This window comes from Capra hircus, chromosome 13 (assembly GCF_001704415.2).
Source record: "Capra hircus breed San Clemente chromosome 13, ASM170441v1, whole genome shotgun sequence".
NCBI lineage: Eukaryota > Metazoa > Chordata > Mammalia > Artiodactyla > Bovidae > Capra > Capra hircus.
Genome location: NC_030820.1, coordinates 66769444 through 66795368, shown reverse-complemented (window position 1 = coordinate 66795368; position 25925 = coordinate 66769444). Strand labels below are relative to the sequence as shown.

Below are 25925 nucleotides of genomic sequence, written 5' to 3'. Positions count from 1 at the left end.
GCTGTGTGAGTCCTCGCCTTATTTTTTTTTCCATTTATCTAGTTGTTTCTACTTTTGGCTGTGCTGGGTCTTCACTGCTGCACACGGCTTCCTCTAGTTGCAGAGAGCCGGGGTTACTCTTTGTTGCAGTGCACAGGCTGCTCATGGTGTTGGCGTCTCCTGTTGTGGAGCACAGGCTCTAGGGTACGTGCACTCAGTAGTCGTGGCTCCCAGGCTCCAGAGCACAGGCTCAATAGTAGTGGCCCATGGGCTTAGCTGCTCTGCAGCACGTGGTATCGTCCCAGACCAGGGATTGAATCCATGTCCCCCGCATCGGCAGGCCAACTCTTAACCACTGGACTACAGGGAAGTCCGAGTCCTCACTTTAAACAGCTTTTTTTTTTTTTAACTAGCTATCACCTATCCTCCACAGATACAGTGGAGGAGAGGGACTTATGGGGGGGAGGTGTCCTAGAGCATGCATGTGGTCCTGGCCTAGTAAGAGGGTCACTGATGGCTCCTATGAGGAGGTGACATTTTCAGGGCAAGCCGTAGCTCAGATGGTGAAGAATCTGCCTGCTATGCAGGAGACCTGGGTTCACAGCACTATTGTTGTATAATATTGTTATTAATCATTCTTGTCTCCACATCAGCAGGGGAGCATAAATCCACACCACTGAAGAATACTAAGTCCCACTAGAAAAGCATGGAAACATGGCAGCGGGGTGCACGAGAAGAGGACTGGCATGTTTCCCAAGCTCGCCTAGACCCTGGGACCTCAGAACAAGAAAAGGAACAGAAGTGCTTGCCATGTCCAATCCTTGCATGCTATTTTCACTTCAACCACCAGGGGGCACTCAAAGCCAAAGCAGACTTGGATCAAGAGAGGTGTGCGCCTGTGTTTCCCCTTTCCTCTTCTTTACTTTCTCTCTTCCCAAGCAGTCATCGCTACAAATGCAGCTCCAGGTAGATGATACACCAGAGACAGGATTTTAGGGTGAAGTAGGTGAATGAGAGAACTGAAAGTTAGCATAAACCTCTTTATTTTAGCCAGAGATTCCAAAATTTGGAGATTTCACATGATTTTTTCGGAGAAGGCAATGGCACCCCACTCCAGTACTCTTGCCTGGAAAATCTCATGGACAGAGGAGCCTGATAGGCTGCAGTCCATGGGGTCGCGAAGAGTCGGACATGACTGAGCGACTTCCCTTTCACTTTTCACTTTCATGCATTGGAGAAGGAAATGGCAACCCACTCCAGTGTTCTTGCCTGGAGAATCCCAAGGATGGGGGAGCCTGGTGGGCTTCTGTCTATGGGGTCGCACAGAGTCAGACACGACTGAAGTGACTTAGCAGTAGCAGTAGCACAGGATTTTTTTAAATGGGGAAAACTGACACTGTTGCTGTTTATATAAGGCAATACAAAGCAGGTGTTCATGCGTTCACCCAGGTAGGAGCCAGAGCTCCTACATGGTCCACACACTCCCAAAGCTTCCTGCTTGGTCCCCACAGGCACATAAGTGTTGATTTCCTTTTTGGCTTTTGTGGACTGCAGAGCTGGGGTGGGCAGTGAGCAAAGCCAAGATGACTTTATTCCCTGTTGTTTGACCCTTGGCCAAGCATCTGACCATTTTCTATCTAACTGAACAGACTTGGTGTCCAGACACCTACATCTTGCCCTCAGCTTTGCTGCACACCAGCTCCATGACCTTGGTTTGTCCTTTCTGGGCCTTGAGCCCAAATATGCCTGGGCCAGCCCCTAGGGATGTTCAAGTCCAGAGGTCACTGAGGACTTGCACCCAACCCTTGAGAGGCTCAGCAATGCCAGCTGCTTGGACAAGCTTACCTTGCTTTCCAAGGCCTTTCGGAACCTGGACTCGATCTGGTTATGGAAGAGATTCAGCAGCCACCTGGGGAGGGAAGCACGGTGGATGGTCAGCTTGGTGGCACTGAATGCAGAGAAAGCGGGGCAGCAGGGAGAGTCAGGCCAGTTCCCACGAGAGGGCTCCCCACCCCATCCTGGCCCCTGCTGTGTTCCAGAATCCTGAATGGAATGAGCATGCAGACTCCCATGTCCCAGCACACCCCCTGATTCAGTGTATCTGACAGCCCAGCCCCAAATTCAATATATTTAGAGGAGGGGTTGGAGACCATGCGACTTCCCAGGTGGCTCAGTGGTAAAGAATCTGCCTGCTAATGTGAGAGACAAGGAGACCCAGTTTTGATCCCTGAATGAGGAAGATCCCCTGGAGTAGGTAATGGCAACCCATTCCAGTATTATCGCCTGGAAAATTCCATAGGCAGAGGAACCTGGTGGGCTACAGTCCATGGGGTTGCAAAGAGCTGGACATGACTGAGAACACACACCACCACCACCTGGAGAATCCATGTTTTTCTTTTCCTTTTTTGGGGGAATATATCTTTATTTATTCTTATTTTTTAAATTTTTGGCTGTGCCTCACAGACCCTCCTGCAGTGGAAGCGCAGAGTCTGAAGCACTGGACCACCAGAGAAGTCCCCAATTCATGTTTTTCTAATCAAGGAAACTGAGACTTGAAGAGATTGGCTCAAAGGTTTGTGTATTTTTCACAAGCTCTCATTTGACCAAAAGCCTTTGTGTTCTCTCCGTAGCCAAACTGCACGTGTCTGATGGTGGTGAAGCTCTTTATTTTTTGGTGGAAATGGCACACCAACGCCTGCTCAGTCGTGTCTGACTCTTTGCGGTCCCTTCCTCTGTAGCCCACCATGCCCGTGGGATTATCAGGCAAGAATACTCGAATAGGTGGCCATTTCTTTCCTCCAGGGTTTCTTCCAAACCCAGGGATTAATACTGTGTCTCCTGCAGCTGCTGCACCACAGTGGTTCTTTACCACTGAACCACCTGGGAAGCCCGGCACACTCACCAATACTCTGGGCTTAAATCTGCTTCTGTTCATCCCAGCAGGTCCCCCAAAGAATTACCTCCAAGCGCATATGATGTGCCCATGCGGTACCCTGCACCGTCGTGCTTATCAGAGGCTTTGGGCCTTGGGTTGGATAGGCCTCTGGCTCCTGCAAGGGTCAAGCTGGTCAGTGCCCCCGTGGTGACCTACCCCAAATCTCCTGATATGTCCACCTCCACATCATGGATGTGGCTACTGCAGCTGGAGACAGCCACTTTGGGTCTCCCAGAGGGCTCACTGTCCAAGAGAAGATTGACTGAAATGGTGATGCCCTTGACCTTCACGTCGAAGGAGCCGTTTAGTCTCCTAGAGAAGAAAGAAGAAGTAGTAAGTGATTCGTAGACTATGGTCAGCCACCATTTGAGGGGAAATATAAATCTCAATTCCCAACTAAATGAAACCAGAGTAAGAAGTTAGCTACAGAAATTATTACAAATATAGTTATTACAAGATAAAGATTTGTTATAAACAAGGCCATAAAAGATCAAGAAGAAAGCTTGGGTCCATTTATTTATGGTCAGGGATGGGCAAAAGCCTTTCTAGGTCAAATCCAAATCTCAGAAGCCATAAAGGAAATAGTTATGAACTTGCTGGCACTGAAAATTAAAACTTTAGAGAACAATGGCATATGCAAATTTTAAAAAATTGCATCGTGAGCTAGCCAAAGACCTAATTTGCTTAACACATGAGCTAATATATGAGTTAATTTCCTTAATACACAAAGAACAACTTATACAGAGTAATAAGGAAAGGACAAAAGAGGAAAAAAAGGGAGGTTCAAGATGTTAACAGAAAGTTCAGTTGCAAATAAGCACATGAGACGTGATTAAAAATGAAAATAACAATGATGCCAGGTTTCATCTATCAGAGAGATAAAAAGTTCAGAAGATTTTCATACCCAGTGCTTGTGAAGATATGGGGAAACCAAACACTGGTTGAGAGAACACATCAGGAACACAGATTGGTGGGATCTATTCTTAGAAGAAATGGAGTAGCCCTCATAGTCAACAAGAGTCTGAAATGCAGTATTTGGATGCAGTTTCAAAAATGACAGAATGATCTCTGTTCATTTCCAAGGCAAATCATTCAATATCACAGTAATCCAAGTCTGTGCCCCAACCAGTAATGCTGAAGAAGCTGAAGCTGAATGGTTCTAGAAGATCTACAAGAGCTTCTAGAACTAACACCCAAAAAAGATGTCCTTTTCATTATAGGGGACAGGAATGCAAAAGTAGAAGTCAAGAGATACCTGGAGTAACAGGCAAATTTGACCTTGGAGTACAGAATGAAACAAGGCAAATCTAATAGAGTTCTGCCAAGAGAACACACTGGACATAGCAAACACCCTCTTCCAAAAACATGTACTCTACACATGGACATCACCAGTGGTCAACACCAAAATCAGACTGATTATATTCTTTGCAGCCAAAGATGGAGAAGCTCCATACAGTCAGCAAAAACAAGACCAGGAGCTGACTGTGGCTCAGATCATCAACTCCTTATTGCAAAATTCAGACTTAAATTGAAGAAAGTAGGGAAAACCACTAAACCATTCAGGTAGGACCTAAATCAAATCCCTTATAATTACACAGTGGAAGTGAGAAATAGATTCAAGGGATTAGATCTGATAGATGAAGTGCCTGAAGAACTATGGAAGGAGGTTCATGACATTGTACAGGAGGCAGTGATCAAGACCATCCCCAAGAAAAGAAATGCAAAACGGCAAAATGGTTGTCTGAGGAGGCCTTATAAATAGCTGAGAAAAGAAGAGAAGCTAAAGGCAAAGGAAAAAAGGAAAGATATACCCATCCAAATGCAGAGTCCCAAAGAATAGCAAGGAGAGATACAAAAGCCTTCCTCAGTGATCGATGCAAAGAAATAGAGGAAAACAATAGAATGGGAAAGACTAGAGATGTCTAAGGGAACATTTCATGCAAAATTGGGCACAATAAAGGACAGAAATGGTATGGACCTAACAGAAGCAGAAGATATTAAGAACAGGTGGCAAGAATACACAGAAGAACTATACAAAAAAGATCTTCAGGACCCAGATAACCACAATGGTGTGATCACTCACCTAGAGCCAGACATCCTGGAATGTGAAGTCAAGTGGGCCTTAGGAAGTATCACTATGAACAAAGCTAGTGGAGGTGATGGAATTCCGGTTGAGCTATTTCAAATCCTAAAAGATGATGCTGTGAAAATGCTGCATTCAATATGCCAGCAAATTTGGAAAACTCAGCAGTGGCCACAGGACTGGAAAAGGTCAGTTTTCATTCCAATCCCAAAGAAAGGCAATACCAAAGAATGTTCAAACTACTGCACAATTGTACTCATCTCACACGCTAGCAAAGTAATGCTCAAAATTTTCCAAGCAAAATTCTTCAACAGTACCAAGAACTTCCAGATGTTCAATCTGGATTTAGAAAAGGCAGAGGAACCAGAGATCAAATTGCCAACATCCACTGGATCATCAAAAAAAGCAAGAGAGTTCCAGAAAAACATCTATTCTGCTTTATTTGCAATGCCAAAGCCTTTGACTGTGTCGATCAGAACAAACTCGAAAGTTCTTCAAGAGATGGGAATACCAGACCACTTGACCTGCCTCCTGATAAAACTGTTTGCTGGTCGAGAAGCATCAGTTAGAACTGGACATGGAACAACAGATTGGTTCCAAGCTGGGAAAGGAGTACACCAAGGTTGTATATTGTACCCTGCTTATTTAACTTATATTCAGAGAAATATAAGAAACGCTGGGCTGGAGGAAGCACAAGCTGGAATCAAGATTGCTGGGAGAAATATCAATAACCTCAGATATGCAGACACCACCCTTATGGCGGAAAGTGAAGAGGAACTAAAGAGACTTTTGATGAAAGTGAAAGAGGAGAGTAAAATGTTGGCTTAAAACTCAACATTCAGAAAGCTAAGATCATGGCATCTGGTCCCATCACTTCATGGCAAATAGATGGGAAAACAGTGGAAATAGTGAGAGACTTTATTTTGGGGGGCTCCAAAATCACTGCAGATGGTGACTGCAGTCATGAAATTAAAAGACACTTTCTCCTTGAAAGAAAAGCTATGACCAACCTAGACAGTATATTAAAAAGCAGAGACATTATTTTGCTAACAGAGGTCCATCTAGTCAAAGCTTTGGTTTTTCCAGTAGTCCTGTATGGATGTGAGAGTTGGACTAAAAGAAAGCTGAGTGCCAAAGAATTGATGCTTTTGAACTGTGGTGTTGGAGAAGACTCTTGAGAGTCCCTTGGACTGCAAGATCAAACCTGTCAATTCTCAAGGAAATCAGTCCTGAACATTCATTGGAAGGACTGATGCTGAAGCTGAAATGTCAATACTTTGGCCACCTAATGGGAAGAACTGACTCATGAAAAGACCCTGATGCTGGGAAAGATTGAAGGCAGGAGAAGAAGGGGACGACAGAGGATGAGATAGTTGGATGGCATCCCCGACTCGATGGACATGAGTTTGAGCAGGTTCCAGGACTTGGTGATGGATAGGGAAGCCTGGTGTGCTTCGGTCCACGGGGTCGCAAAGAGTCAGACAGACATGACTGAGCAACTGAAATGAGCTGAACTGATCCTGATTGTAACTACATAGCTTTGGTTCAGTAATTTTACTTCTAAGTCTTTAGTCTGTGGCTTATCCTGTCAAGATATTTGTGTGGGGAAGTTCACTGAAGCATCATGGGGAATAGCAAGAAATGAGGAATTAAGCTTAGATGTCAACTAGTCAGGACAGGTTCAATAAGTCGTGGGCATCTATGTGAAGAAGCCTTTACAAAGAATGAGATCAATGTGGTCCAGTTATACAGTGAAATATTACTCATTCATACAAAGGAATAAAGCATCGATACACGCTGTAGTGTGGATGAACCTCAAAAATAGTATGCTCCATAAGGGACTTCCCTGGTGGTTCAGTGGCTCAGACTCTGCACTCCTAAAGTAGGGGGTGTGGGTTCGATCCCTGGTCAGGGAGTAGAGTTTGCTACATGACATGGCTGAAGATACTGTGTACTATAACTAAGACCCAGTGCAGCCAAATTAATTAACTAATATTAAAAAAAATTATTATACTGCATGACAAAAGCCAGAAAAATATGCGTGCTGTATGATGTCATGTATATGAAAGGTCCCAGATCAGCAAATCTATAGAGACAGAGGCTGACTGGCGGTGGCCCAGGGTTGGGAGAGGGGCAAATGGGGAGTGAGAGCTTAATGGGTATGGAGCATCTCTTGGGGTGATGGAAATATTGTGGGATTAGGTAGAAGTGGCGGTCACACAACACTGTAAATGTACTAGATGCTGCTGAATTGGGTACTTTAAAATGGTTAATTTCATGTTACGTGAATTTCACCTAAGTAAAAATTTTACATTAAAAGAAGTTTTAAAAAAGAATGAGCTAGATATTCATATGGCATATGAAGAGATCTTGAAGAGTAAGGCATGATTCCTGTCATGGAAATTGAATTAATATGCAAATATTAATGACTGCCAGCAAAGGTTCATGTAGTCAAAGCTATGGCTTTTCAGTAGTCAGGTTTGGATGTGAGTTGGATCATGAAGAAGGCTGAGCACCAAAGAACTGATACTTTTGAACTGTGGTGTTGGAGAAGACTCTTGAGAGTTCCTTGGACTGCAAGGAGATCCAACCAGTCCATCCTAAAGGAAATCAACCCTGAATATTCATTGGAAAGACTGTTGCTGAAGCTGAAGCTCCAATACTTTGGCCACCTGACGTGAAGAGCCGACTCACTGGAAAAGACCTTGACACTGTCAAAAATTTAAGGCAAAAGGAGAAAGGGTTGATAGATAAAGAAGTGGTTGGATAGTATCACCGACTCAATGGGCACGAATCTGAGCAAACTCCAGGAGACAGTGGAGGACAGAGGAGCCTGGCACGCTGCAGTCCATGGGTTACAAAGAGTTGGACAGGACTTAGCTACTGAACAACGACAATTGATGACCTATATGAAAGTGTTAGTTGCTCAGTCGTGTCCGACTTTTCATGACCCCATGAACTGTAGCCCATCAGGCTCCCCTGCCAATGGGATTCTCCAGGCAAGAATACTGGAGTGGATTGCCATTTCCTTCTCCAGGGGATCTTCCTGACTGAGGGATCGAACCCAGATCTCCCACACTGCAGGCAGATTCACTACCATTTGAGCAACCAAGGAAGCCCAAGATATTGATCTACATACTGAGCATCTTTCTAAAGCAGTGTTGTCCAGCGGAAATATAATGTGAACTACATGTAAATGTAAAATTTTCTAGTACACATTTTAAAAAAGCACAATTAAAGGAGTGAGAATCATTTGAATAGTATATGATTATCATTTCAAAATGTGATCAACATAAACATTATTAATGTGATTTCTTATGTTCTTTTTGTACTAAGCCTTCAAATCTAGTGTTTTACACTTACAATAGATCTCCATCTGTTCCGGCCACTTTGCATGTACTCAGTAAGGATGTGGGGCCAAAGACCTACAGTGTCAGTATGGCCAGTTCACCCATATTTGCCCTCCTGTTACGGGCTGAATTGTGGCCCCTGACTTTGTACGTTAAAGGCCACTTAGTTCTGGGAATTTAACTGTATTTGAGATAGAACCTTTAAAGAAGTGATCCAGTTAAAATGAGGCCATTAGGGTGGCCTAGAGTCCAGTCTGTCCTCCCAAGAAGAGGAGACCTGGACACACAGAGGACCACCAGGGGTGCAGGCTCGCAGAGGGATGGCTCACAGATGGAAGACGTGGTAACAGAGCAGCCATCTGCAAGCCCAGGAGAGAAGCCTCAGAGCAAACTAAATCTGCCCACATCTTGATCTTGAACTCCCAGCCTCCAGAAGTGTGAGAAAAAAAAATTCCCGCTGTTTGACCAGCACCGCCCCCCACCCCTCCCCCGCCCCGCCCCGCCCTGGCCCAGACTGTGACATTCCATTATGGCAGCCTGAGGAGACTAACCCACCTTCCATCCAAGGACCTCAGAAGTCAGAGAACAGTTCAAAATGCTGGAGAGGTCAGCCCACCCTTGACCAACGGCAAACAGGAGACTGGGGTAACTCAGAGGTGTGCTCTGCCTACAATGTCCCCAAGAGGGTTGTCCCCAGGAGGGTTGAGCTCCAATAGCTGCCAAGCCGACTCCTTTCTTCCCCACCTCACTTCTGCACAAACCTTGGATGTTTCCCTAGGTCACTCACCAGATAAAGTACTTGCACTTGAATTCTTGCCTTGGGGGTCTGCTGTGGGGAAAGCTAGGAACACCTTGGGCCCAAGAAAGACGGAATGAAAGCCAAGGTCAAGGGTCCAAGGGCCTGGGAGGATAGCCAACTTACAGAATCCTCTTGCGCACCTTCCAGTCGCCCGTGACCTGGATGAAGGAGTCGGAGACAGAGAAAAGCAGGCCCTGGTTGGGGAGCAGCTTCAGAGCAGAGCCAAGCAGCTTACAGCTCTGAATCTTCAGGCTGGGGAGAGAGACCCACAGAAGAGGCATCAGCGCGGAGGCAGAGGCAGGTCTAGTCTCTGCAGGGGTCTTGCTCTCACGCTGGGACCTGGTACCCAGCTCCTACTTACCTGCTGTGTGCCCTGAGCTAACCACGCAGCCTTGCCAAGTACTTTGCATGCACTGCGTCAGTTGGTCTCACAGAGGGGGTCAGCACTGTTCAGGTTCCCTTTTCACACAGAGGGAAAGAGAACTTCTTGGAAGGGATGCATTTGCCCAGAGTCACACCGTCAGGATCAGAGCCCACAGATCTCACAACCCTGGCTGGGACCCCAAGTAAGGTGCAGAGATGCACCCTATCATCATTTTCCTCTCTACATCCAGGTGGGGAACTCATTCAGAGAAGGCTGAGGGCAGCCTCAAGAAGAGACACGAAAGGCCTGGGAGAGCAAACCCAGACCATACGTATCCCGGGGCTATCAGTGGGAAAGGAATGGTCAAGTTCCCTTTTCTTTGCCCAGTGCACAGTAGGTGCTTGATAGATGTTTAGTGATGGACGGAATAAAACAAGGACTGAAAGAAGCCATCAGTGGTGAGCAGAGAGGGGTGTGATGAGTCATGGGCTCAGCTGTCAAGCCTTCGAAAAGTGATTGATGTCTTTTTTAAAAATATTTATGTATTTATTTCTGGCTGGGTTGGGTCTTCACTGCTGCATACAATTTTTCTCTGGTTGCGGTGAGGGTGAGTTACTCTCTAGTTGTGGTGCGAGGGCTTCTCACTGCAGTGGCTTCTCTTGTTGCAGAGCACAGTCTCTGGCGCTCTTGGACTTCAGTAGTTGCAGCGCATGAGCTCAGTAGTTGTGGCTCCCAGGCTCTAGAGCATGGGCTCAACAGTTATGGTGCACAGGTTTTGTTGCTCTGAGGCATGTGAGATCTTCCAGGATCAGAGATTGAGCCCGTGTCTCTTGCATTGCAGGTGGATTCTTTACCACTGAGCCACCTGGGAAGCCTGATGCCTTTCTTTTTAAAGCATCAGCTACTCTGGTCTAAATATCCTTTGAAGACTCAGGTGAAATGCCACCCCTTCCAGGAAGCCTTCCTTGACTCCTCCAGATGTGCCAACCTCAGCTCCAAGAGTTGGGTTACTATATCTAAAGCTAAAGGTTTTTTTTTTTTTTTTAATTTAAGGTCTATCTTCCCTTCCAGACTACATCCAGTGTCAGGCCAGAGCCTGGATTATCACTCCAAAGAGGCAGAAAGTTATCCCCATTTTACAGATAAGGAAACAAAGGCTCAGGTCACATAGCTAGTGGCTCTTCATTAATATTTGTTGTATGAACAAATGAAGGGCCCAGATTCCTTCCAGAACTTCCCTCTGAACTCTTCGAGGAACCATCCCACCACTGCCTGCCCCAGAGAGGTCTTAGGCCATCCTGGGGCTCTCTTTCCCTTCCTCTCTGGACACCACCCACAGCCCCTGCCCAGCCACCTCGGAGCCCCACCTGTGGAATCCATAGTCCACACTGCCAAAATGTTTGATCCTGACGTCCCCGTCGAAGTTGGGCAGTGTGACTTTGTGCAGCTTTTTCTGCAGAGCCAACAGCTCCTCTTGGGCCACTGAGGACACAAAACAGCTGGGAGTCAGCCTGATCGGCCTGCCTCCCTCCCTCTAAACCCTTCAGTGGCTCCTACCTGCCCTGGGGAAAGAGGTCAACTTTCTGTTTAGCATTAATATGGTTGCAGGTTATTGAACCCCTCTAGAGCAGGGGACTAGAGGGGAACTCTGTGGGTAAACAATCTGCCTGCAATGCAGGAGTGGCAGGAGACACAGGTTTGATCCCTGGGTGGGGAAGATCCCCTGGAGGAGGACATGGCAACCCACTCCAGGATTCTTGCCTGGAGAATCCCCATGGATGGAGGAGCCTGGCGGGCTGCAGTCCATGGGGTTGCAAAGAGCTGGACACGGCTGAAGTGACTGAGCTCGCACGCACACCCAAGAGCCACAAGTGGCAGGAGAGAAATTCAGGAGCTTCACTGCACTCCAGGTGGGGCGGTTATGTTCATGCCCATTTTATCGATGAGGAAGCAGAGGGTCTGTCTTTGTCAGCAGCTCCACGAGAGAGGAGTGCTGTGTGCTTGGTGGCTGGGCCTCTTTCCTGTCCTTCACAGTGTCTAGCCTGTGTAGAAGAGACTGCAAGGATTTTAGGGCTAGGATCCTGGCACTGGCGTCTTTCTAGCTGGGTGACCTTGAGCAAGTCCTCAACCTTGGCATTCTCTGTCTGTCCCAAAGCAATGACAGCAGTACTTTCCTCACTGGGGTGGCATGAGGATTAAAAGAGATCGCTGCAGGACTTCCGTGGTGGTCCAGTGGTTAAGAGTCCTCCTGCCAATGCAGGGGACATGGGTTCAATCCCTAGTCTGGGAATATTCCACTTGCCGAGGGTCCCATGTGCAACAACTACTGAGCCCGTGCACTTTAGAGCCTATGGTCCGCAACGACAGAAGCCACCACAGTGAGAAGCCCACGCGCCACAACCAGAGAGTAGTCCCCGCTTGCCAGAACTAGAGAAAGCCCGCACAACAGTGAAGACTCAGCAAAGCCTAAATAAATTAATTAACAAATAAAATTGTTAAACCAAAAAAAAAAATCTAAGAAAAGAAAAATGTTTAAAAAGAGAGAGAGAGAGAGAGATCTTTGCAAAGCCAAAAGGAGTCTGACGGGATAAAAAGCACTCTTGCATGGTGCCTGGCACACATGAAGCACTCAGTAAACACCCAGGAGGTCAAAGCAGGGTGGATCTTGTTTAAAAATATGGAAAGAAACCAAAATGTCCAGTTCTAGAGTACTGGTTACACGTACACAGTGGAAAGGAGGAACAAGAGGCAAATTTTGCCTGATGGCAACCCATTCCAGTACTCTCGCCTGGAAAATCCCATGGATGGAGGAGCCTGGTAGGCTGCAGTCCATGGGGTCGCTAAGAGTCGGACATGACTGAGCGACTTCACTTTCAGTTTTCACTTTCCACTTTCATGCATTGGAGAAGGAAATGGCAACCCACTCCAGTGTTCTTGCCTGGAGAATCCCAGGGACGTGGAGCCTGGTGGGCTGCCGTCTATAGGGTTGCATAGAGTCAGACACGACTGAAGCGACTTAGCAGCAGTAGCAGCAGCAGAGTTTCAATATAAACAGTATTCACACTAGGACTTTCTGTTTATTCAGAGGTATGAGAGACCCAGGATTCTGCCCTTGGAGTGGGTGTGTGTACACAGATGACCACTGAGCTCCCCAACTCTGCCTCTTACCACTTTGCAGCCCTCTCTCCTGCACACACAGGAGCTGGTACTCTCCCAAAATGCTATCCCTTGTCCCTGGCTAACTCTCAAGTATCATTTCTGCCTCACCTCTTCCAAGAAGGCTTCCTTGATTGCCTTCTGTCTGGCTGCAGCCAATCTGGGCTCCCAACAACTCTTCCTGAGGGAATGTTATTACCCCATTTGAACAGATAAGGCAATTGAGGCTCCATATATGTGAGGAGCAGCTGTTCATCAAGTATTGTGGGGAGTAGTATATAAATACCCCCAATCCCTTGCCCCTTGGAAAGATGATTTCTGAGGCTTTGTTTTAGATCTTAAATGAAAATTACAAATGAATTATTATACAAAACAGAAACAAGCTCATAGACATCGAAAACAGACATGATTGTGGAATGTGGATGATGGGACAAATTAGGAGTATGTGATTAGCAGATATGAACTACTATATATAAAATAAATAAGCAACAAGGATTTACTGTATAGCACAGGGAATTATATTTAATATCTTGTAATAACCGATAATGGAATATAATCTGCAAAGAACTGAATCATTTTGCTATATTCCTGAAACTAACATATTACTGTAAATCAACTATACATCAATAAAAAATAAAAACAGTTCTACTTATGCTCATTCTTTAAAATTGAAGTATAACATCTGTAGAAGTACAACCTAAAGGGCACTTGTCTTATTAAAAGTGTTAGTCACTCAGTCCTGTCTGACTTTTTGTGACCCCATGGACTGTAGCCCACCAGGGAATTCTCCAGGCAATAATACTAGAGTGGGTTGCCATGCCCTTCTCCAGGGAATTTTCCCAACCCAGGGATCAAACCTGGGTCTCCTGCATTGCAGGCAGATTCTTTACCATCTGAGTCACCAGGGAACCTACTGCGAGGTAATTCTTACATGTTTATGCATCCATGTAGCCAACACCCCGAGCAAACCACGGGGCATTCTCAGCACCCCTGCAGGCTCTCTGGGCCCCTTCTGGGTGGTCACCACCACTCTAACCTCTAGTTCTAAGTGTGTTCTAAGTGTGTGTTTTCGAACTTGAGCAAGAATTTTCCAGCAAAACTGTTCCCATCACAGGGGCAGTAGCTGGCTCACTGACATGCCTCTCCTGGCTGTCTTCTGTCCCTATCTCACGTGACAATCCTGCTATAGCATTTCCTGGAATCATCTTCCGAACCAAACATTCACCCCCAAATCTTTATCTCTGTTTGGCTAGTGGGAGCCTGGCTAAGACAAGCAACGTGCCCACATGTCCCAAAGGCTGGGTGACAAGGCCAGACCCCAAGCCAGGGCTGCCTGACCAGGAAGCCTGCACCACCCTGAGGGAGAGAGTCCCCTCTGTGTCCCCAGCTGTCCCCAGAGCAGCCTGGGGCCAAGCAGGTCAGCCAATCCAGCCGACAGCCGCAGCTCCCTACCGTACTCCAAGCCCTGGTCGGTGATCCTGACGACAAGGCCAGGATTGGCCCCCAGGGCCCCGGAGGTGAATGTGAGCAGGGTTCCCAGCAAGAGGGAGGGCAGGGTGCCCTTCAAAGTCACCATCCTGGATTCCCAGGGGGCTGGGCCGGATCTGTCTCAGCCTCCAGCTGGGCCCAGCTCCCTTAAATAGCTGAGGCCTCAGGGCTGGGGTGGCTCCTGAGTGGGGCAGGTTCCTGGGACCAGGAAGGGGAGGCCGGGTGACTGGAATCTGCTTGCAACACTGTTGGGGTCACGGGTCATTTAAAAGCCCAGTTGGCACTGCCTGGGAGACAGGGTGGATTGGCCTGGGTCCAGGTGACACTGTCCACCCTTCCCACAAAAAGGCCCCATGTTCATTTCCAGGAGGGCCTGGGTTTTATAGACAAGGAAGCTGAGGCTCTGAGAGACCATGTCACCGCTCAAGCTCACACACCCTGGCAGGTGGCAGAACTGGGAATCAAAGCCAGTTGTTTCTGTAAAAAAATTTCCCCGCCCCATCCCACCTTACCTGTCTCCTATTGGGAAACAGGTTTTCTCAAACCCTGTTGATGGTAAAAGTTGTTGGAAGGCAACTTGGCCAATCCTTGAACTCCTCCCTGCCCTCCTCCAGGGGATCGTCCCACCCCAGGGATCGAACGAGAATCTCCTGTCTCCGGGATTGGCAGGTGGGTTCTTTACCACTAGTGCCATCTGGGAAGCACTAGCCACTCTCTGCTTTTCTGTAATTGTGGTCTTTTAAAAATAAGTCCCGCTGGAAGGGCAAATGGCAACCCACTCTAGTATTCTTGCCTGGAAAATCCCGTAGACAGAGGAACTTGGCAGGTTGCAGTCCATGGGGGTCACAGTTGGACACTACCAAAGCAACTTAGCACAAAAATATGTCCACAAATTCTTTGATACTCTTTCCATCAAAAGCTGAGGTCTCCTTGAAATTGAAATTGTGCCCTCTCCTTGAAATTGGATAGGTCTTTGGAATGCCTCAACACCCTGACTGTGGCAGGGTCATAAAAGACACTGGAATTGGGCTTAGGATCTGAACTTCCACACTAAGTGCAGGGAAGCCCATACTGGGCTTCTCTGTGCCCTGTTGTTTGTATCCATCAGACTGAGGATTTAGGACTCCGCTGTCCCCACCCCAACCCCTGAAAGTAACCTAGGTGCTCCTGGGGGCAGTGCTGAACCTTTTGAGTCCTATGTTTCTTCCAGCATTGAGTGAGAACGGGCAGGAAACCAGCATTTATTGGGCACCTACTATGTGGGGGGCACCATGCTGCTTATGCTACATTGCCACCTCTCAGCCTGCAGCAGCCCTTCACGGGATTTTAATCTCCTTTTGAGCTGAAGAAACAGGATCAGAGGGGTGAAGTGATTAAGCCATCGTCACCCATCAGGGATTTGAACCCGGCTATGTGGGGAGCCATTGGAGAACTATGGTCAGAGAAGCCTTCTCCAAGGTGACGTGCTGAGCAGGGACCCTAAGGATGAGGAGGAGCGGCCTTTAGGAAAAGCCATACCAGGCCAGCAAAAGGCAAGGACAAAGGCCTGGAGGCAGTGTGCCTGGGGGCCTCTGCTCCTTGGACTCAGCCTGTCAGGGTGGAGTGGGGGGCTCTGGGCTGGGAACCCGTAAACCAGGGTTCCCACCTTGCCCCTGCCTGGCCGCGGATCCCTCAGCAAACCTTGTTTCCTCGAGTGCATCTGTTTCCCTTGTAAAATGAAGGGGATAGAGCAAGTGACTCCCCGGGGCTTTTTCAGCTTGGAGATGGTGGGGAGGGGAGACGGTCTGGAGAGTGAGGACCTCATGGGGACACAGAAGTCACCCTTCCTTTGGGATCAGTCTGAGAATATCCAGACTAGGGGCTGTTTGCAGGGGTGGGAGTTCCCGTAGGAGTGAGCTTTGGACCTTAGACTTTCCCCCACCCCGACAGTCTGCCCCAGGGCCCCAGGCCTGGCCTCTACCCCCACAGATGCTGTGGACTTCAAAAATATTCACAGCCTGAAAGTTGAGAGTTATGTTTTATTTGGTGTGAATTTTTAGGACTTCAAGCCTGGAAGATAGCATCTCAAGTAACCCTGAGAAAACTGCTCCAAGCAGGTGAGGTGGGGAGGCAGGTGATACAGAAGCTGTGCAATAAAAGGCAGGTAGTCTGAACATCAAAAGATTATTGTTAAAGAAAACCAGATACCCCAAGTTAAGGAATTTAGCTCTTTTCTATGTATGGGAAGATACAAGAGTCTGGACTCACTGAAATCATTTATTTGACAGGCACCTCAGCTTTCTGAGGCCAGTATCCTGTGTTTTCACATCCTGAGTTTCCTCAGGGCTCACCTTCAGGAGTGACTGCAGGCTGATGACTGCTAGATGACAAGTATTCTTTGTTCATTCACATTGTTGCAGGGAGGAAGCCAATTCTGACTCCATGTTGGATACTGTTTCCTTGACTTGCTTTTCATTGCTCTTGTTATTCTAATCATACTTACCAGCTTGCCTGGAGGACCCTCCCCCTCTGCTTGAATGTAAATTAAGGTGCCTTTGTTAGAACTACACAAAAAAGATCTTAATGACCCAGATAACCATGATGGTGTGACCACTCATCTAGAGCCAGATATCCTGGAGTCCAAAGTCAAGTGGGCCTTAGGAAGCATCACTATGAACAAAGCTAGTGGAGGTGATGGAATTCCAGCAGAGCTGTTTCAACTCCTAAAAGATGATGCTCTTAAAGTGCTACACTCAATATGCCAGCAAATTTGGAAAAATCAGCAGTGGCCACAAGACTGGAAAAGATCAGTTTTCATTCCAATCCCAAAGAAAGGCAATGCCAAAGAATGCTCAAACTACCACACAATTGCACTCATCTCACATGCTAGTAAAGTAATGCTCAAAATTCTCCAAGCCAGGCTTCAGCAATACGTGAACCATGAACTTCCTGATGTTCAAGCTGGTTTTAGAAAAGGCAGAGGAACCAGAGATCAAATTGCCAACATCCGCTGGATCATGGAAAAAACAAGTGAGTTCCTGAAAAACATCTACTTCTGCTTTATTGACTATGCCAAAGCCTTTGACTGTGGGGATCACAATAAACTGTGGAAAATTCTTCAAGAGATGGGAATACCAGACCACCTGACCTGCCTCTTGAGAAACCTGTATGCAGGTCAGGAAGCAACAGTTAGAACTGGACATGGAACAACAGACTGGTTCCAAATAGGAAAAGGAGTACATCAAGGCTGTATATTGTCACCCTGCTTATTTAACTTACATGCAGAGCACATCATGAGAAACGACGGGCTGGAGGAAGCACAAACTGGAATCAAGATTGCTGGGAGAAATATCCATAACCTCAGATATGCAGATGATGCCACTCTTATGGCAGAAAGCAAAGAGGAACTGCGAAGCGTCTTAATGAAAGTGAAAGAGGAGAGTAGAAAAGCTGGCTTAAAGCTCAACATTCAGAAAACTAAGATCATGGCATCTGGTCCCATCACTTCATAGGAGATAGATGGCGGAACAGTGGAAACAGTGGCTGACCTTATTTTTCTGGGCTCCAAAATCACTGGAGATGGTGACTGCAACCATGAAATTAAAACATGCTTGTTCCTTGGAAGAAAAGCTATGACCAACCTAGGCAGCATATTAAGAAGCAGAGACATTATTTTGCCACCAAAGTCCATCTAGTCAAAGCTATGGTTTTTCCAGTAGCCCTGTATGGATATGAGAATTGGACTAAAAGAAAGCTGAGGGCCAAAGAAGGGCCTTTTGAACTGTGGTGTTGGAGAAGACTCTTGAGAGTCCCTTGGGCTGCAAGGAGATCCAACCAGTCCATCCTAAAGGAAATCAGCTCTGAATATTCATTGAAAAGACTGATGAAGCTGAAGCTCAAATACTTTGGCTACCTGATGTGAAGAGCTGATTCACTGGAAAAGACCCTGATGCTGGGAAAGATTGAAAGCAGGAGGAGAAGGGGATGACAGAGGATGAGATAGTTGGATGGCATCACCGATTCGATGAACTGGAGTTTGAGCAGGCTCCGGGAGTTTGTGATGGACAGGGAAGCCTAGCAAGCTACAGTCCATGAGGTCGCAAAGAGTTGGAAATGACTAAGCAACTGAACTGAACTGAACTTGTCCCTGCCCACCTGTGAATACAAGAGATTAGCACACCCCTTCCAAAGGCTGACCATTTCCTTGGAGATGTTTTACAAGACTGAAGACCCTTTCATTTTGCTTCCCCACTACCTCTCTCTTTCTATTCTGCCTTTTGACTTTAGTTCCTCATTGCTTCTTTCTCTCTGATCTATAAAATAACCTGGCACTCAGATGCCAATAAGTTGATAATTTTAAGGCACTAGCCTGCCATCTTCTGGATCAGTTGCGTCCCGAATAAAGTCTCTTCCTTGCCTCAACACTTCGTCTCTTGGATTCATTGGCCTGTCGTGTGGCGAGCAGAGTGAGCTTGGACTAGGTAACAATATGGCAGGAAATACCCCATTTCACAGTGCTGATTCCCAGCTCAAGGTCCCTGCTGGTGACCCAGAACCAGTAGAGGCCCCTTGGAGCAGCATGAGCCCCACACTGGTCAGAACCCTTGGACTTTTCCTCTACCAGGCTGACCTCCTCCTCCACAAAAGCCAAACCTACTTGTCACTCTCCCTACCATCAAGCGCTTTGGCAGAGAAAACCCTTTCCCTTTTAACACAATGGTGTTTACTATGTTCTGATGACCAAAGTCTCAAAAGGAAATCAGGAAACCCAGAATTTGAAAACCACAGTACCTGGAATACTGAGCTGCACATAGTAGATAACTGAGTGAGTGAACATAAAGAGGAAAAGTGAAGGGTTAAGAGCACGAGCTCTGGGACCAGGTGGCCTGGGTTTGAATTGTGGCTTGCCCACTAAGTGACCTTGGGCCTGATGACTCAGTTTCCTTATCTGTAGTTGGGCTTAGTTATGGGACAGCAGGGCAAGAGGTCAGAGGTCAGGAAGAGAGCAGGTCAGGGCACTCTTCCTGCTCCTTCTTTGCTTTGGATCTCAGTCTGGTTGTGGTTGCATCATTCCTGACATTCCCTCCCCCTCGACTCCAGCATCCCCCCTCACGCTGGGACACCTCAACTGCTTTCTTTGCTGCTTCAAGCCTAGGGAGGCTAGTTCCTGGGGGCTTCCCATCCTTCACGGGTTTCTTTCAGCCTGTCCCCCAGCTCTATGAATAGCCCTTCATTCGAATCCTAAGAACTGTCTGAGCTGGATTCTGTTTCCTGCCTGGACCCTGATCGACACAGTTGGGACACTGAGTATTTCTTCTGCGTTATTGACCTTTTGAAGCAAATGCCCTCCTCTCGTGGAGAGCTGGGGATTCTTCCCCGAGGTCAGCACAGGTCTCGTGTGGGGACAGGAGCCTGCGAAAGACAGGACTAAGAGGACACAGCAACTTTGCTCTGCCACCAAGGATGTCTCTGGGGGCCACATTCTGCAGAGAGCTGACATCCTCTTGGGTCTCGAAGGTCACATGAGGTTTCGCAGAGGAGAGAGCCAAGAGCTGTGCAGGAGAAGGACGCAAAAGAAACACAGAGCCAAAACCTGTGATGGGCTGGCAGCAAGGAAGCCTGGATCCCTGTCTACTCTTGATGGTCTGTGTGACACGAGGGAAAACCACGGCCTTTTCTGATCCTCACTTTGCCTCTCAAGGCAGAGAAAGGTGTTAGACTAGGACAGCATTTCTGAGATTCTGGGCATCTTGTTTACTGATCTATCTTATTTTAAAATTTATTTTCATTGAGATGTAATTGACAAATTTGTGGTGTACAATGTGTTGACCTGACATATTTATATACTGTAATAGGATCGCCACTGTAACATCAGCTGACACTTCTACCCAAGCATACAATTATCACTTCTTTTTTGTAATGGGAACAATTAAGATCTAGTCCCTTAGCAACTTTGAAGTTTATGATAGAGCATTGTTGTCTGTGCGTTAAACCTACAGGACTTATTTTTCTGTGAGTTCCAAGTTTGGAGCCTCAAACACTGTCTCCCTAATTTACCCCCACCTCCAGCTCCTGGTAATCACCATTCAACTCTGCTTTTACGAACTTAACCTTTTTAGATTCCACATATAAATGGCATCATACAGTTTTTATGTACTTATATTTTGCTTAGCATAATTTTCTCAAGGTCCATGTTGTTGAAGTGGCAGGATCGCCTCCTTTCTTATGGCTGAATAATATATCATTGTGTATATATGTAAACTTCTGCATGTAGAGATAAGGGAATGCTTATAGACTGCTGGTGGGAATGTAAATTGGTATAGCCACTAGGGAAAGAATATGGATATCTCTCAAAAAAATTAAAAAGAGACCTACCAAAAAAAAAAAATAGACCTACAATATGATCCGGCAATTCCACTTCTGGATACACACGCAAAGGAAATGAAAACAGAATGTTGAGGAGATATCTGTACCCTCATGTTTATTACCCCATTATTCACAATAGCCAGGACATGGAAACAACCCAAGAGCCTGTCAACGGTTGAACAGATAAGGAAGCTGTGGAATGTATGTATACGCCAGGGATCTTGTTAAATGCAAATTCTGATTCATTACTTTCCTTTGGGAGCTGAGACTCTGTATTTCTAACAAGCTCCCAGGTGGCACCGATCTTGAACCATACTTTGCAAACAAGAGACTAACTGGGATCCAAGTTCCCTCCAAGCTCAGGGATTCTACATTTCTGTTCGTTCTTTATTTTCTGAGCAGTTTTCTATGATGGTGCTTGCACTCCTGAGCACATCTACTCTAGCTGAAGAGAAGATGTTGTGAAGACCTGCCATTCTGGATCTCTGCAGCATACTGCAGAGTTTGACATTAATATTTATGGCAGCCTCTTCCTCCAACCTGGTTACTTGCAAATTTGTGTGTGTATGTGACACACACACACGCATACACATGAGCCCTGAGGCATGTGGATTTACCAAAAAAAAAAAGAAAAAAAATAGTAGTCAGTGACATCCAGTTTGGTTCAAGACTGTGTCCCCTGCTTAGGATGTCAGGACACCTCTGGAGCAGGACTAGCCAGGAGGACACATAACCACCCCCACCCCCCACCCAGGAAACTATAAGGAACTCAAAGACCCTCCTGTGTCTCCCTCCACCCGTTCTCTGCCTCTGCAATTGGCAGCATCTAAAATCCAATCTAGCCTCATTTTACCAGGTCTTCATAGCTTTGGGGACCCTAAGGAGCTTCTGTTAAAATGAAAATGTCTCAGCAAGAAAAAATTCTGTCATATTTGCTGGAGCTCACTTTATTGGATTCTTCTCCTAGAAGTCCAGAGGGCTCTTGCTTTTACAGATGGGGAGGCTGAGACCAAGAGAGGGAAGACCAGCCACACAGTGAATCCATCACTGAACCCAGATTTCCAACCAGGCAGCGGTTCTGATTCTTGAGGTCAGGAAGCCAGCCTTGGCTCATACTTTGAACACCATCACAAACTGGCTTTGAGCCATGCAGAGGTGGATTCAAATCTGGACATTTTAAAAATAAATGCTTATTGAGTGCCAACCGTATGGCAGGCACTGACAATATAACTGTGGCAAGTCAGATAGAGTCCTTACGGTATAGTGAAAATTAGTGGTTTGTTAATGTTTAATGCTGACTTTGGTTACTGTTTGTCAGATTCCATAATACAGATTTCCCATAGATCTGATTCTCATAACAGCTCTATGAGGTGGTAATCATTATTTGTTGTTGTTCATTCGCTCAGTCACGTCTGACTCTTTGTGACCCTGTGGACTGCAGCATGCCAGGTTGCCCTGTCCATCACCATCTCCCATTATTACTATGATCCTCATTTTACAGATGAGAAGACTGAAGGACAGGGATTTAACTGCTCCAAGTCACACAGCAGATAAATAGCAGAGCAGGAACTTGAACCCACAGTGTCTGGGACCACGGCCCCTGCTCTTAATCACCACATCACAAGCTTATCACTGGTACCATTCATTCTTCCCAACAACCTTATGCCAAAGAGGAGGGCAAGGTTTTATCTCTACTTTCAGAGGATGAAATAGAGGATCAGAGAGATTAAGTACCATCTGGAAAGTTCTGCAGCTCAGGACGGCTTGGGTTGACACCTCCCCTCCTCTTGGGTACCCCTGCTTCATATTTAAGTCAGAATTGCTGGAAGGAACCCCAACAGGGCAATGCTTAACCAGAAGTGAAGCTGCTCTGATGATGAGCTTTCAGGCAGTCCAGAGTGAGCAATTCTTTTTTTTTTTTCCCCTTCCAACACCTTTGTTGACATGCATCTCACACACCGTAACATTCACCCATTTCAAGGGTAAGTTGAGTGGTTTTTAGCATATTCACAGGGTTGTGCAAGCATCACCACAATCTAATTTTAGAAGATTTCAGCATCCCCCAAAGAAACCTCGTACCCATTAGCCACCACTTGGAGTGAGCAGTGCTCAGCCTGAAGGGAGAAGCCGCTCCAGTAGTGGTCTTGCAGGCAGCGTGGCAGATAACTGGGAGTGTCCTGGGGGATGCTCTTCACACCAGATCTCCAAACAACTGCCTATTTCTCAGCCATTAGCGAGAGCTCCCCAGGGCACACTGAGTTCAACTCACCAGTCTTTAGATACAAGAGATAATTGCACTTATTTCTATAGATAGCGGGGATAGGGGCTGCCTGAATGTCTTGGGAAGCAGAGGGTAGGGATGGGAGCAGGCTGACCATCTCCAAAGAGAGTAATGGGAGAGAAAGTGGTGGTTTTGGCGGAGGATAAGGGGAGGCTGGGCTATGTTCCCTACTTAGCAGCTGTGCTCGCACCCCAGGCAGAGGGGTCTTTAAAAAATGTGATTTGGAGTGTGTCCTTCTCTTGCTCAAAACTCTCCAATGGCTTCCCTTACTTTTTGGAACAAAATTCAGAGCCCTTCAGTTCAGTTCAGTTCAGTTCAGTTCAGTTCAGTCACTCAGTCGTGTCTGACTCTTTGCAACCCCATGAACCGCAGCGCGCCAGGCCTCCCTGTCCATCACCAACTCCTGGAGTCCACCCAAACTCTTGTCCATCGAGTCAGTGATGCCATCCAACCATCTCATCCTCTGTCGTTCCCTTTTCCTCCTGCCTTCAATCTTTCCCAGCATCAGGGTCTTTTCCAATGAGTCAGCTCTTCACATCAGGTGGCCAAAGTATTGGAGTTTCAGCTTCAACATCGGTCCTTCCAATGAACACCTAGGACTGATCTCTTTTAGGATGAACTGGTTGGATCTCCTTGCAGTCCAAGGGACTCTCAAGAGTCTTCTCCAACACCACAGTTCAAAAGCATCAGTTCTTCAGCGCTCAGCTTTCTTTATAGTCCAACTCTCACATCCATACATGACCACTGGAAAAACTATAGCCTTGACTAGACGGACCTTTGTTGGCAAAATAATGTCTCTGCTTTTTAATATGCTGTCTAGGTTGGTCATAACTTTCCTTCCGAGGAGTAAGCGTCTTTTAATTTCATGGCTGCAATCACCATCTGCAGTGATTTTGGAGCCCAGAAAAATAAAGTCTGACACTGTTTCCACTGTTTCCCCATCTATTTGCCATGAAGTGATGGGACTGGATGTTGTGATCTTCGTTTTCTGAATGTTGAGCTTTAAGCCAACTTTTTCACTCTCCTCTTTCACATTCATCAAGAGGCTCTTTAGTTCTTCTTCACTTTCTGCCATAAGGGTGGTGTCATCTGAATATCTGAGGTTATTGATATTTCTCCCAGCAATCTTGATTCCAGTTTGTGCTTCCTCCAGCCCAGTGTTTCTCATGATGTACTCTGCATATAAGTTAAATAAGCAGGGTGACACTATACAGCCTTGATGTACTCCTTTTCCTATTTGGAACCAGTCTGTTGTTCCATGTCCAGTTCTAACTGTTGCTTCCTGACCTGCATACAGGTTTCTCAAGAGGCAGGTCAGGTGGTCTGGTATTCCCATCTCTTGAAGAATTTTCCACAGTTTATTGTGATCCCCACAGTCAAAGGCTTTGGCATAGCCAATAAAGCAGAAATAGATGTTTTTCTGGAACTCTCTTGCTTTTTTTATGATCCAGCGGATGTTGGCAATTTGATCTCTGGTTCCTCTGCCTTTTCTAAAACCAGCTTGAACATCTGGAAGTTCACGGTTCACATATTGCTGAAGCCTGGCTTGGAGAATTCTAAGCATTACTAGCGTGTGAGATGAGTGCAATTGTGCGGCAGTTTGAGCATTCTTTGGTATTGCTTTTCTTTGGGATTGGAACGAAAACTGGCCTTTTCCAGTCGTGAGGCCACTGCTGAGTTTTCCAAATTTGCTGGCATATTGAGTGCAGCACTTTCACAGCATTGTCTTTCAGGATTTGAAAGAGCTCAACTGGAATTCCATCACCTCTACTAGCTTTGTTCATAGTGATGCTTCATAAGGCCCACTTGACTTCACATTCCAGGATGTCTGGCTCTAGATGAGTGATTACACCATCGTGATTATCTTGGTTGTGAAGATCTTTTTTGTACAGTTCTTCTGTGTATTCTTGCCACCTCTTCTTAATGTCTTTTGCTTCTGTTAGGTCCATACCATTTTTGTCCTTTATTGAGCCCTTAACAGTCTTAAGAGCCTCCCGGCCTCATCCCATGCTGTGTTCCCTCTTGTCCTCTTCTTCCAACCTAACACACTGCTTTTTTCTGTTGCTATTCAGTGCTTCCATTAAAGGTAAATAGAAAAAGATGCACCTTCTTGGGGGAGGAATTAGAGAAAGGATTTTGTTCCTTCAGCCTGGTGTCTTTTTACAGTGCACGACCTAGGCCACTGAGCCCAGTAGTCCTGCCTTTAATATGCCATGCCCCAAACAGACAAGATTTGGACATCTGGGAGAAGTGGAAAGAGCCTGGGCTCTGATGGCAGAAAGGGCAGGAATCCCAGCTCTGCCACTTGCCAGATGTGTAATCCGGGACATGACTCAATCGAAAAGGACTGAACAGGTCCCACTCTGGGGGATGGAAAGTGCTGTGAGAATTAAATGAAATCATTAGTGTGCTGTGCTTGATCAATATCCCTCCCTTCTGCCGTGTGGCCCCAGAGTGTCTACCTCTATTAATGGAGAATCAATGCTGTTAGCAGAAGCATGTACATTTTTCTTTTTAAATTAAAAAAAAAACTTTTATCTGCTTTTTTTTCAATACAAATGCTTCTCTCTGTTTTTACTACCATCAGCCTGGAAGAAGTCTGCATGACAACAGACTCCTAATTTGTTCCCGCCCCCTTCCACTCTTGCCTTTCCAGTGCTTTCAGAAGTCACAACGTTATAACTAAATCTGGTCATGTCACGCTAAACCCTGCTGCCTGTTTCAAACTCTTCCTCATCCTTCTGGTCTCAGACCAAATGTCAGCAGCTAAGGAGGACCACTTTATCGCTTTCAAGTACAGTGCTGTTAGAATCCATCTAATGGCCTGAGACAGTCACACCTGGTGTCCCACGGCAGAAAATGGCCCATGGTCTCCAAGAAATTCACCAAGGATCCAAGGACCAGCCTGGAGAGTCATGCGTGCGTGCTAAGTCACTTCAGTCGTGTCTGACTCTTTGCGACCCCGTGGACTGTAGCCCGCCAGGCTCTTCTTCGGTCCATGGGATTCTCCGGGCAATAATACTGAAGTGGGCTGCCATGCCCTCCTCCAGGGGACCTTCCCCACCCAGGAAGTCTCCCGCATTGGGCAAGCAGGTTCTTTACCACTAGCACCAGCTAGGAATCCCCATCTGGAGAGTCATGGGGA

General features: G+C 46.5%; 1 protein-coding gene across 1 annotated transcript in view; it reads right to left on the bottom strand.

Moving 5' to 3' along the window:
* LBP (lipopolysaccharide binding protein) overlaps positions 1-14320 on the bottom strand; it is a 36743-nt gene extending 22423 nt beyond the window's left edge. The window contains exons 1-5 of the mRNA XM_005688550.3: positions 14119-14320; positions 10878-10992; positions 9270-9398; positions 3071-3226; positions 1825-1888 (exon numbers count right to left, since the gene is read on the bottom strand). Of these exons, the coding sequence (XP_005688607.2) occupies positions 1825-1888; positions 3071-3226; positions 9270-9398; positions 10878-10992; positions 14119-14242 (588 nt within the window). The 5' untranslated portion in view covers positions 14243-14320. The remainder of the gene's footprint in view (positions 1-1824; positions 1889-3070; positions 3227-9269; positions 9399-10877; positions 10993-14118) is intronic.